Source organism: Schistocerca americana, chromosome 3 (genome assembly GCF_021461395.2).
Source record: "Schistocerca americana isolate TAMUIC-IGC-003095 chromosome 3, iqSchAmer2.1, whole genome shotgun sequence".
Lineage (NCBI taxonomy): Eukaryota > Metazoa > Arthropoda > Insecta > Orthoptera > Acrididae > Schistocerca > Schistocerca americana.
Genome location: NC_060121.1, coordinates 249,670,415 through 249,684,521, shown reverse-complemented (window position 1 = coordinate 249,684,521; position 14,107 = coordinate 249,670,415). Strand labels below are relative to the sequence as shown.

General features: G+C 43.1%; 1 protein-coding gene across 1 annotated transcript in view; it reads left to right on the top strand.

Annotated features, from left to right (window-relative positions):
• The window catches only part of LOC124606000, a 177,384-nt gene that overhangs the window by 118,906 nt on the left and 44,371 nt on the right, over positions 1 to 14,107 (top strand). The window contains exon 9 of the mRNA XM_047137963.1: positions 10,672 to 11,109. Within this exon, the coding sequence (XP_046993919.1) occupies positions 10,672 to 11,109 (438 nt within the window). The remainder of the gene's footprint in view (positions 1 to 10,671; positions 11,110 to 14,107) is intronic.

Genomic DNA, 14,107 nt, shown 5'->3' with positions numbered 1-14,107 from the left:
GAGCCATTTTCGCAGCTTCACTGGCTCTCTCTCTCTCTCTCTCTCTCTCTCTCTCTCTCTCTTTCTCTCTGTGACACGTTACACTGAAGAATTTTCTTGTTTTCCTCACGTCAGTCGGCGGCGGTCGACGAATTTATGATTCTCGATTGAGAAGCTATTTCATATTCATTACAGAGGAGGGAGGAGGAGATTAGTGTTTAACGTCCCGTCGACAACGAGGTCATTAGAGACGGAGCGTAAGCTCGGGTGAGGGAAGGATGTGGAAGGAAATCGGCCGTGCCCTTTCAAAGGAACCATCCCGGTATATGCCTGGTGCGATTTAGGGAAATCACGGAAAACCTAAATCAGGATGGCCGGAGACGGGATTGAACCGTCGTCCTCCCGAATGCGAATCCAGTGTGCTAACCACTGCGCCACCTCGCTCGGTATCCATTACAGAGGTTAACCATGTAACTGACCTACTTGTGAAGCTTAAATATTGTGCTACAGTTACTATCGACATCGCTGGCGTACTCGATAGTGGTGACCTGGAATGTCACCGCTGAGAAGTATTAGAATGCGAAAATCCCTTTGTCCTAGTTTCATGGACTGCTGTAAAGATTACACAGTGGAATGGATTATTGGGTGCCACATTGTAATAAAAAACGATCACTAAGCGTTGCCGACAATGGTCGATACGTGGACGAATATTTTGGAACCTGAAAATCGACAATAAGGCCGCTACTAGAATTGCTGGATGACACTGATGAAACGAATCGAATTGTGATTTACCCTCATGATATCATGGGGGGTCTCTGGAGATTCCAGATTAACAATAGTTGCAAATAAAACTAGATATGTGCTGTTTAAGAGCAAAGTCTCCTTATGCAAGAGTGTAATCTTTAGGTTAGGTAACAGTCCAATTACACGAAGCGCTACGTGCAAGTATTTTGAAGCTTTCTCGACGACAGAATAAATTTTTCAGCGCTTGTAGACACAGTCTGTCTAAAAACTGATAAAGTAATTACACAAAATTACCAATGTCGGCACTGTCTAGGTGCAATTGGATCCTGCTAAATAGTGTCACAATTCAGTCCTGGTTGCCATAGTGATCTTTCCAGCAAATACTCACTAGCTCCCTCTCGCACGACACAAAACCTCACTAAAGCGTATACAGCCAGTGTTTGTCCTAAGAATGGTGAGGACAACATGAGCTCACAAGTTGCACAAAAACTCTGCGAGATCAGTCAAATGTTGTGTTGTGTTGGCTAATGAGAGCATAAGTATTTCTTACTTAGTTTAATATAACCTAAGTATATAAGTTATCAGTAACACTATGATGTTGTAATTTACGAATAATTCAGATGGCTCGATGTTTTTGCCGAATTTCTCAATAACTGACTATAAATTACGGTTAGTTTTAAATCTTTGAGATTACATGCATAAGTATAATACATGTAGGAAATGAAAAAATGGTGGCAGAGGAAACTAGTTTCCCGTTCAGCGCAGGCAAAACTCAAAGATATATCGTGGAAGACGCACATCAATGATCATATGGAGAAATTTACATAATAAATAACGTAATGTATTTATTTTTTGTTTTTCTTTGTTTTGATACTTACATTCCTTTCATATTATTTATAACTATAAACATTTTTACATCCTTTCAAAGGTTTTTTTTACAACACGACGCGGAACCACGCCCGTAAAATTTTTGTATTAACTTGATCTTGTAACCCTCTCCACTCTCCCTTCACCAGTTCTTTAAATCTTTGAACTACTACTTATAAAACAGCTTAACACCTGTGATTACTTTGTAGATGAGTTAATGTCTTGAATATTTGACGTTGTGTATGTGTGGTTGAAGACCTAAAACCCAAATTAGTTTGTAATAATTCTATAATTATTGATGCAACCGATTTTGAGAAATGCTTAAATCTTTCTGAAAGGCTAGTTTTTCTCCTAAACTTTGTATCATATAATGGTATAATTTTTTAGGAAACTTCAGTGATATATGTGGATCACGTTTGCAAAATGGGAAGCGAACAGAGTTAGCAGTAGAAAATAAATAAATTAAAACGCCATTTTTAATGATGAGTGTCACCGCATGAAGAAATTTAGTAACCGCTGAACTTTCTTCCTTTCGTTATTTTGTGGGGCTGTAAGAGAGGAAAAGTTAGTAAAAGGTTTGAAATGATGCTTGAAATTTGTTTGAAATCGCTAAGTGTACTCATTATCGAATCATCGATGAATATAATCTAGGTAACCTGCGCTCTATTTTAAGAAAAGCTAGCTTTCCACGCATCCAAACGTTTATGACGTCGTATCTCGTGCACTATGCCTCGTAAGATGATATAATTTTGCACATATATTCAATGGTATATGTGAATACTGCCTGTTATGAATGGAAGCAGTAATAAATATAGAAATAATTTAAAACATCATTCTAATATTGAAATTTTCATTTCATCATTTGTAGGGGAGGGGTGAGTTCACTGAGAGATAAAAGTTCTGCAAAAATTTGAAATGATGTCTTATGTTTGTTGAAAGCAGCTAACTGCTCAAATTCTCATGTAATGGACATATATAGTCGCGTTGTTAGTTCTCTCAAGATACATATACTCAGTTTCTCACAGTAACATTTGACTCTTTATGTCAAACCTGTTACGAAATATTACATCGCTTAATGAATTGATTATGACGGCACATTAAATTTTAAAATTAAATCAGTAATTATATACAGTATTGAAAATAAATTTTTTTCTGTACCTGGAAGCCGTAAGATGGGTCATGTGCATTTGGGACCAGGTTTTCGGGTGGCCCTTTCAGCCCTTTATTAATATACATGGTGATCCACTATTCGTATTATGTGTGCGCTCTAGGCGGCACAGGAAAAGTAAGCAGGCAGGAAATGAATGTGAGTTTAGTGTTATCCACATAGACAATTTTCTGCGACGAAACTTAGTTTGGAACACAATAATTGAGACAAGTCATGCCTTGAAAATTGAAAGAATATTAACCTAAGGACATCACAGACACCAATGCCCGAGGCAGGATTCGAACCTGCGACCGTAGCAACAGCGCGGCTCCGGACTGGAGCTCAGTTGCAAGTTACGGCGTTAGAGGCTGTGCGACTTTGGTGTAGAGGCCATGAATGGTCTAGGTATGTAGTTGGTAGGTTCAAGAGGCAAAGGTCGGCGTGGATGGCGTTGTCATCGTAGTGGCAGCTCCAGAGCGAGATCCTAATTGTGGGACTGCCTTTAAATTGGCGCTTGGCCCAGGGAATTCACACACAGTGAACTCGTCGGGGTTCTCAGGTGCTATCCTAAATACTGCACAGGTACCAGGATGCTGCAGGTACTACTTTTGCTCACGTGGCACAAGGAGGAGAAAAGGTCCACAGGACCAATTACCTGTGACAGCACTTGGATTGTTGGCTGGTGGTCATGCAGAGTACAGCCATCCCTTGTCTGTCATCTCAAGAGCTGTTCCCAGTGAAGTCCACACCAACATGACCCATCTCTACTATTGGTTGCTGGCTGAGAAGGCGCAAAATCTCGAGACAGCACACCTGTCCCCAACCCCCTCCCTCTTCTGAACTGGAGGGGAAGTGATAGCAAAACTCGTCGACAACCCCGGGAGCTGAGGTCCTCCATCCGAGTTGGTGCTGCTGTTGGATGTGAACCTGCGGAAGATCCCTCTAGATAACTATCCAAAGGCTGGATCTAAGATAGGGCGGTGGTATCTGTGATTGGAATTATGGAGTACTCTGTCTCTGGAACAAAAGATGATGGCTCACGAACAGACGCAGGAAGAGGGCCAATTGCGAGGCTGCAATTGGTAATTATGCTTACGTCACATTGTACCGACTTCAAACATTGCCTCGACCATGGCCCAGTACAGAAGATTGGAAACGACAGAAACCATTGCTGGTGGCCTTTGCTGTAGACAAAGACCCATGCAGGATCTTGGAGAAAGAAATGGCAGCTGCTGGACTGCTGAGAGGAGGGATGGGCGCTGGTGGGATTGACGACAGATAATTGCGACCATGTGGTTGACCATGGAGTTTTTCTGCAGGGGTTGACCATTATCAGAAGTTGAAGCATAAAGATCCAGAAAGAGTGTACGATTCTTGACCAAGGGGTGATGGTTGTGGAGCTTCAACAGCTGGAATTTAGTTATGGACAAATTGATTGGCTAGAACATTAGAAACGTGGTGGATGAACGCAGTATGTGGCAGTGGTATGCCATCTGCTTCGCAAAAGATGTAGAATTCCCCAGAATGAAACTGAGATCATTATCTGTTGTAGTAGTTTGTCGCAGTCCTTCAACTGAGAAAATATGGGACAGGGTTTGAATGGTTTGCTCTGTGAATGTGGTGATCATGCATGAGACATAGGGGAAAACATTGCCAGTATCCATGACGATTAACCAGGAGTACCCAAGGAAGCATCCCATGAAATCCAGGTGTAGATGGGACAAGGGGACAGAGGTGCCTGGCTAAGGAAAACACCGACTGGTAGGACAGGCGGGGTAGGAGGTAAGTATGAGGGTAATCACCATATCCATGTCCCATCAGTAGATATGTTTATGGGCACAGTGCATGGTGAGAACAATGCCCATTGTACAAAAGAGACAAGGTGCACTGCTGGAGGGCCATTAGGATCACGACCATGCTGTGGCCATTGTCGCCATGGAGCAGGAGCACTTTGTTGTGGCTGGAGAGCTCGTTCCAGTAATACCAGTAGACCTGGACCCCCGGATACTGCAGCTACTTATGGTCTGGCAGCCAACCATATTGCTCCATGTGGAGTAACTCGCAGAGCACTGGGTCTGTAGCAGTGTGCGGTGTGATGAGCTTGGTGTCCAACAGAAGGTTGGCCATGGCTGCCTCAAGAACAACATCCATAAGTTAGAGACTTCAGGAGCCACATCAAAGGCATAGAGGTAAATCTTCACAAACACTTTGCAACTCGCAAAGTGGTTCATTATGTCCTCTACATAGGAAACAGGATAAGCATCTATGCCAGATTTTGTATTAATGGTTGTCTTGAAGTTCCCACAAATGCAAATGCACTGTTTGGTTTTTCTACACTGCTGATGGGAGTGGCCCATTGTTTATGGGAATGTTAGTGAGAATACCCTCAATCTGCAGCCACTGAAGCTCCAACTCAAGTTTGTCTCTGAATATGAATGGAACATTTCTGACCTTAAAGAACTTAGTTGTAGCTGATGGAAAAAGAGCTACATGTGCCTCGAAATCTGTGACATGTGAAGGGGGTTGCATGAAAATTGAGCTAAATGTGGAAAAGAAGTCTTTTATATAGGGGTTGGAGCCCAGCGACTTGATTGTGGGGGCAGGGTCATGGATTTCTAAGACAAGAGCATTGAACCAGGTCTAAGAGACTGATGGCTCCAGGGATGTCGACGACCAAAATCCTGGCTGTGAGGACAGACAAACGGTACTGTATTTGGGAGTAAATTAACTGTTGTCTTTAATTATGTAATTGCTATAACTATGAAGTGGAATGTCAAAAGTTTGAAGGGGAAAGGATGGCATGTAAAAATAAGAATGCCAGTCTATGATGGTTTCGGAGTATCCTGTGTCTATCACCAGCTTTATGGGTACAACGTTGATGGCTACTGTGAATGACAGAGATTCCTCTGAGAGGAGATGCGGAGACTGGACATAGAATACCTCAAGGAGCATATGCACCCTGTCGTCCAACACCACACCTGAATGTTCCACACGTGCACAGTCGCTATTCATTTTGAGCACTGCTTTGCACAATGCAGCCCTATGTCCGGATTCCCCACAAGAGGTGCAAGGTGCTGTTGGATCACCGACAATGGTACTGGTGACTAATAAAACAGTAGCAGCAGAAAGGGAGCTTTTGTGGGCAACGTCTGGCTGCTGAATCTTTTCCTGCATTTTGTGAATGCGACATGGTTGATGGGCATGTCTTGGGCTGAGAATGGCTTGTTCATCAGGTGGCGAAAATTTGTGATAGATCCTGTTGAGTGGCTGACGAAATGACAGACTGTTCAAAGCTCTGATAATGGGGGAACTCTTTTCTAAGGAACAGTCCTTAAGTTTAAGGAGATGTGTGCATAGTCCTTCATTGACTTTGTGCACGAGAAAAATGTCCAAGATCAGGAAGGCTGCATACGATTGGTTACACTGAGGATTACTACACCAGAAATAGCAGTCGTAAGGTGAACCCTGAATGCAAGTGTATCATTCACGGTAGGACAGTCAAATTTATGACAGCTGAAAAAATTGTGGAGCGCTCGGCACTTGAACCTCAGATTAAACATATTGTACTAAACTGTACTTAAACCTGAGATAGGGCAGAGCTTGTAGCTCCAATTCCGAGTTAAGTTGTGGCAGGAGGTGGTAAACGTCTGGGCTTGCATTTTCCGAAAGGAAGGCACACTGTTGGATGTCATTTGTCATCTGTGATACTGTTGGCTAAGAAACGCTGCTCTGTATTTCTGCCATAGCTTTCCCATGGCTCGACCTTCTTTTCGAACAGGGGAAAGGGCGGGGGCGTCGTCTAGAAGCCCTAGATCATGGATTATATCCAAGGGAGTCGGTCTGAGAGCACTGGAAGCGACATGAAGATGGCCATAAGCTGCCTGAATATGATTTCATAGATATTATGCCTCTACTGGAGCAGTAACAACACCTGGGCAGAGACTCCACCAGCTCTGTTATGCTGGAAACAACGTGACGGTAAGTTTAATTGAAAAAGGAAGAACACAACTCAAAACACTGTCTACCTCGGTTGGAGCACACATGTGAGACACTGGTTCGGGAAACAAAATGTCTCGTGACCAATTGATGTGCCCGCCAAGGGTGACGTTAGAAAAATAAACAATGTAGGAAACGAATATGAGTTTAACGTACCATACATAAACAATCTTCTCTGACGGAAGTTAGTTTGGACCACAATAATTGAAACAATCCATTTTTTGACTATCGAAACAACAATTATAATATCTGAGGACTGGAGACCTGAAACTTTTATAGTAAATTCAAAGTTCCAAAATCCACTGACCATACACTAAGCATACCACAATCAAAGTCCAGAAGGATAATGCAGAAGTTTAAGTGCTGAGAGGTCGAGCAAAAGTTAAAATCTCGAACGAAGACACAGAAGTCCTGCATATAGCTAATGAAACAGGTAGACAAATAGTACAAGTTCGAAATGCTGGTCATGTCTCTTCAGTGCAATGGCCGCAAATGGTGTAGTGGCACTATTTCTGTCGATGCATTATTGTAGACTCTGTGGCGGTTTTTGCATGCCCCTATCATACCAGCTCGCCGCCACGCTGTTCATAAAGTTATGAACCTCTTCTTTCACCTCGTCGTCGGAGCTGAATCGCTTTCCGAACAAGTGATAGTCACTGGGCGCCAAGTCAGGACTATATGGTGGGTGGGTGATTATGTTCCACTGAAACTGTTGCAGGAGAGCAACGGTTTACCGAGCGATGTGTGGGTGATCGTTGTCATGGAGAATGTATACGCCCTTGCTCAACATTCCTCTTCTCCGATTCTGAACTGCCCGTTTGTGTTTTTGCAGAGTCTCACAGCACCTGTCAGCGTTAATTGTGGTCCCAGCGATTCAGTTCCGACGACGAGGTGAAAGAAGATGTTCATGACTTTCTGAACAGCATGGCGGCGAGCTGGTATGACATGGACACACAAAAACTGCCACAGCGTCTACAAAAATGCATGACAGTAATAGTGATTATGTTGAAAAATAGCTAAATTTTGAAGCAGTAAACTGATGTAAACCATTCTAGAAATAAACAAGTCTATGTGCTTATAAAAAAAATAGGAGACCTTACGTTTGGGATTACCGTCGTATGTAGGTAAAGTCCCGAACTACTGGAAGAAAGCGCAGGTGACGCCTGTATATAAGAAGGGTAGAAGGACGGATCCTCAAAATAACAGACCAATATCCTTAACATAGGTTTGTTGCAGGATTCTCGAACATATTCTCAGTTCGAATGTAATGAATTTCCTTGAGACAGAGAAGTTGCTGTTCATGCATCAGCACGGCTTTAGAAAGCATCGCTCCTGCGAAACACAACTCGCCCTTTTTTCACATGACATCTTGCGAACCATGGATGAAGGGTATCAGACGGATGCCATATTCCTTGACTTCCGGAAAGCGTTTGACTCGGTGCCCCACTGCAGACTCCTAACTAAGGTACGAGCATATGGGATTGGTTCCCAAATATGTGAGTGGTTCGAAGACTTCTTAAGTAATAGAACCCAGTACGTTGTCCTCGATGGTGAGTGTACATCGGAGGTGAGGGTATCATCTGGAGTGCCCCAGGGAAGTGTGGTAGGTACACTGTTGTTTTCTATCTACATAAATGATCTTTTGGATAGGGTGATAGCAATGTGCGGCTGTTGCTGTGGTGTACGGGAAGGTGTCGTCGTTGAGTGACTGTAGGAGGATACAATATGACTTGGACAGGATTTGTGATTGGTGTAAATAATGGCAGCTAACTCTAAATATAGATAAATGTAAATTAATGCAGATGAATAGGAAAAAGAATCCCGTAATGTTTGAATACTGCATTATCAGTGTAGCGCTTGACACAGTCAGGTCGATTAAATATTTGGGCGTAACATTGCAGAGCGATATGAAGTGGGACAAGCATGTAATGGCAGTTGTGGGGAAGGCGGATAGTCGTCTTCGGTTCATTGGTAGAATTTTGGGAAGATGTGGCTCATCCGTAAAGGAGACCGCTTATAAAACACTAATACGACTTATTCCTGACTACTGCTCGAGCGTTTGGGATCCCTATCAGGTCGGATTGAGGGAGGACATAGAAGCAATTCAGAGGCGGGCTGCTAGATTTGTTACTGGTAGGTTTGATCATCACGCGAGTGTCACGGAAATGCTTCAGGATCTCGGGCGGGATTCTCTGGAGGAAAGGAGGCGTTCTTTTCGTGAATCGCTACTGAGGAAATTTAGAGAACCAGCATTTGAGGCTGATTGCAGTACAATTTTACTACCGCCAATTTACATTTCGCGGAAAAACCACAAAAATAAGATAAGAGCGATTGGGGCTCGTACAGAGGCATATAGGCAGTCATTTTTCCCTCGTTCTGTTTGGGTGTGGAACAGGGAGAGAAGATGCTAGTTGTGGTACGAGGTACCCTCCGCCACGCATCGTATGGTGGATTGCGGAGTATGTATGTAGATGTAGATGTGGATGTGGTTCGTACCCCCACAGCGACTGGTGCCTGACAGCCTGACAGTAAGAGGTATGTGTACCATGTTTCACTGAAATCGGTCCAGTGGTTTAGGAGATGTGGAAAATGTGCACACACACTCACGCACACACTCATGCGCGCACGCACACACACACACACACACACACACACACACACACACATATATATATATACAGGGTGAGTCACCTAACATTACCGCTGGATATATTTCGTAAACCACATCAAATACTGACGAATTGATTCCACAGACCGAACGTGAGGAGAGGGGCTAGTGTAAGTGTTTAATACAAACCATAAAAAATGCACGGAAGTATATTTTTTAACAGAAACCTACGTTTTTTTAAATGGAACCCCGTTAGTTTTGTTAGCACATCTGAACATATAAACAAATACGTAATCAGTGCCGTTTGTTGCATTGTAAAATGTTAATTACATCCGGAGATATTGTAACCTAAAGTTGACGCTTGAGTACCACTCCTCCGCTGTTCGATCGTGTGTATCGGAGGGCAGGGAATTACGTACGGATCCAAAGGGAACGGTGATAGACCTTAGGTACACAAGAGACTGGAACAGCACATTACGTCCACATGCTAACACCTTTTTATTGGTCTTTTTCACTGACGCACATGTAAATTATCATGAGGGGTGAGGTACACGTACACACGTGGTTTCCGTTTTCAATCACGGAGTGGAATAGAGTGTGTCCCGACATATCAGGTCAATAGATGTTCAATGTGGTGGCCATCATTTGCTGCACACAATTGCAATCTCTGGCGTAATGAATGTCGTACACGCCGCAGTACATCTGGTGTAATGTCGCCGCAGGCTGCCGCAATACGTTGTTTCATATCCTCTGGGGTTGTAGGCACATCACGGTACACATTCTCCTTTAACGTACACCACAGAAAGAAGTCCAGAGGTGTAAGATCAGGAGAACGGGCTGGCCAATTTATGCCCGTGTTTGTTACAACACGCAACTGAACGTCGGAGGTTTCAAGCATCAACTTTAGGTTACAATATCTCCGGATGTAATTAACATTTTACAATGCAACAAACGGCACTGATTACGTATTTGTTTATATGTTCAGATGTGCTAGCAAAACTAACGTGGTTCCATTTTTAAAAAACGTAGGTTTGTGTTAAAAACATACTTCCGTGCATTTTTTATGGTTTGTATTAAACAATTACACTAGCCTCTCTCCTCACGTTCGGTCTGTGGAATCGGTTCGTCAGTATTTGATGTGGTTTACGAAATATGTCCAGCGGTAACGTTAGGTGACTCACCCCGTATATACAGGAGCGCGCGCGCGCATACGTACATGCATCGATTTCTATAATATGTACGTATATCGTTTGTGACAGAATAGCAGTGAACCAAAAAAAAAGGGACATGGCAGGGTGTCACACTGCAGGTGTTTGCCCGTGACGAGCAGGTGCGGCTGACGCTGCACAACGCTTCGTTCGGCGACGGCTGGGGCGCCGCGGAGTGCGTGACGGAGGCGGACCCGCACACGGGGCGGCCGCAGTGCGTGCGCCAGGCGGACTCCGGCGTCGGAGGGGGGGTCAACTCCGGCGCCTGGCAGCGCGTGTCGGAGCTGCGCGTGTGGGAGGCGCCGTGGCGCGAGGTGCGGCTGCCGCGGCTCTGCCTGTGCGACAACAGCACGCTGTCCAGCACCGGCTCGCGCCACCTCGTCTTCCTCTCGTCCAGCCGCGTGCTCGAGGTCGCCTTCACGGTGCGCCCGCTGCGCGTCTACGACGACTTCACCAACATCTACTTCAGCGCCTCCTTCGAGATGGTCCGCGCCTCGCCCAGGGGCGCAGACTGCAGCCGCCGGCAGCGGCTCCGCGGCTCCGGCGGAGAGGTGAGCGGCGCTCGCACCACTGACGGCAGCCGGATTTTTCTAATAATTTTTATTTTGTTGCCAACTGCCTTGCTGCAGTGGTAACACCCGTTCCCGTCAGATCACCGAAGTTAAGCACTGTCGGGCTGGGCTAGCACTTGGATGGGTAAACATCCGGTCTGTCCGGCGCTGTTGGCAAGCGGGGTGCACTCAGCCCTTGTGAGGCAACCTGAGGAGCTACTTAATTGAGAAGTAGCGGCTCCGGTCACGAAAACCGACATCGGCCGGGAGAGCGGTGTGCTAACCACACGCCCCTCCATATCCACATCCAGTGACGCCTGTGGGCTGAAGATGACACGGCAGGTAGTCGGTACCCCTGGGCCTTTATGGCCTCTTCGGACGGAGTTTATATTTTGGTACGTGAAGCTGAGAACTCGGGTATTATGCTCCCGATGCGGTCCAAAGTAGTTCTAAAAACTTCTCCAGAATGTCGACTTGGAAATTTACCAAACAATTTTAATAAGCTAAATTAAGGCACATTTTTCGACAAGCATTATGGCTCTTTGGTAGACAGTTGGCTTGCCACGTCGGGATCAGGAATTGATTCCCATTGGAATTAAAGTTTTAAGGGGGGTAGGACGTCAAACGGGACGACTTGGAGCAGGAGAGGCACCACAGGAATTCTTAATTTCCACTGTCTATACTTTTAAAAATAAATTCATAAAACTTTGTCAGATTGACCAGAAGGGATTCAGGATTTACACTTATAGTGGTGGAAGTTCAAAAATATAAGAAAATAATGTATTTTTTTTTTACATTTGTATATCACCTTTTTTCACTTACCATTGGCTGCATTTGTACCTATAGGTACACTTTTCTTCATAAGTAAGGGAGATTCTTCGATTAATTTTGCACAGCATACAAACCATACGTACAGGTGTATGAAACTCTTGAATTTTCCACATCAATTAAAAACTGTGGTAAAAATTGAGATAATTAACTATAAAATTTGAGTTTTTTCTAAACATGAAGTTTAAAATGTAACAGCACATTCATTTTTTCATAAATTAAATAATTTCTGGACTTTCATAAACCCGTATGTATGGTTTGTATGCTGTACAAAATTCATCGAAGAATCTCTCTTACTTATGAAGAAACGTGTACCTATAGCAACTAACGCAGCCAATAGAAGTGAAAAAATTATGAATTTTCGCATGTAAAAAAAATATTTTGTTATTATTTCGAACTTTTACTTCTATGATTGTGAATCCTTAATCCTTCCTGGTCATGCTGACAAAGTTTTATGAATTTATTCGTAAAAGTATAGACAGTGGAAATTAAAATGTCCTGTGGTGTCTCTCCTGTTCCAAGACGGCCCGTTTGACGTCCTACCCCCCTTAAGCAAAGGTCCGTGTTCTATGAGCATTTCCATGAAGCATTCAATACATAACGATGGATAAAAAATCGCTAGCGCTCAAGACTGTTAATCGCTGCCTTATTTTTTTTTAGCCACAGTTCGAATACATACGTCATTGAAATATAAAATTGATGAAATATACGCTCATTAACACATTTAATTGTTGTTTTCATAAAAAATGCACGTTTCGTTGTTTTTAATTACATGTGCACAAAAATCCAATGTTCATTGGCAACATAAACTCTTAACTGCCGATTGTTTTATAAAATATTGTCAATCAAGTTTTTTAATGAGGAAAAAACATTCGTAATAAAATTTTTTCCATCTCTACGCATTTTTAGCTTCGCAGAGATGCTCGTAAAATTTGCACCATTATTAAAAATTTAATGTCGCCGCCCATCGAACCCAAACCCGTAAGTGACGGCCGTCCACTCTATCACAGGGCCATGCTACCTATCGAAAAGAAACATGGTCGGAAAACTTCAAAACTGATTTTGTCGTTAATTTTTCAGAGTTTCAACTAACTGCTTTTGGATAGTGGTATTTGAGTTCTGAACTTCACGCACCATAAATACAGAAAAATACAAAAATTCGGTTGGCATGTGGTCCCCTTCTGACCCATAATTTTTTACTTCGTATCCATGTTTTGCACCTGTTAAGGACAACGTTCAGTAGCTCTGCGTTGTTGTTGAGTTCATCTAGCAACTCATGGGCAACTTCCATTTTCCGCTGTTTTTGTTCAGCAATTTACAAGCCAAAGAATGGAAATAATTTAGTAGCATGATCCAGCTGACACGCCATCATCATCATCGACTTCTCTGAACGCGATTCGGACTACGTCTATAAACACTTCTTTCACGTTTTCCATAATTTCATCAGCTGATGAAATGCTCGTACATTCAAAGCGGTCGTCGTCTTCAACGTCTTAACGTCCTTCTTAGAAACGCTTATACTGCTAATAAATCCTTGGTTTACCTGTAACAAACACACCAAAGGAAATATTTGACATTTATAAAATTCTGATGGACTTTCTTCCGTTCTTGTAGCAAATTAATACAAATTCTCCAAAGCATTTTATATATAATAAATAATCGTCGAGATTACCAAAACACATATAATCTTTTTAACAGTGGACAACAGACTAAAATATCCCATGTTGCCAGAACTGTACAGATAGTTTCTAGACACATTTACCAACACATTATCGAAAATACCGCTATAATCGGACTAATACAACAAACCAGATTACAAAATTCTCGTTAATTTCCCAACACACTTCGAAAAAGTGGCAGATGTCTCTGGGTGACAAAAAAATGTGTTCCTAGTTCCCATTCACTCTCCTTCGTCATCTACTCTTTCTTTCTTGTCGACGCAAATACTTTGTTCTACTTGCCGGAAGGCTGAGATCATCTGAGCTGCATCTGGATGACTCTTCAGAGATGAGATAGAAGGATCATAAACGGAAAATAAAGATTAAGTTTTACCGCCGTGACGTCTACGGGGCCAAAAAAATTTTTCCTTGAACGAAACACAATTTCTTGCTCTTCTCCGTTAACGTATACATCTTTCGGGGATGTTAGATCGTCACAAATAACTATCACTTTATTCAGG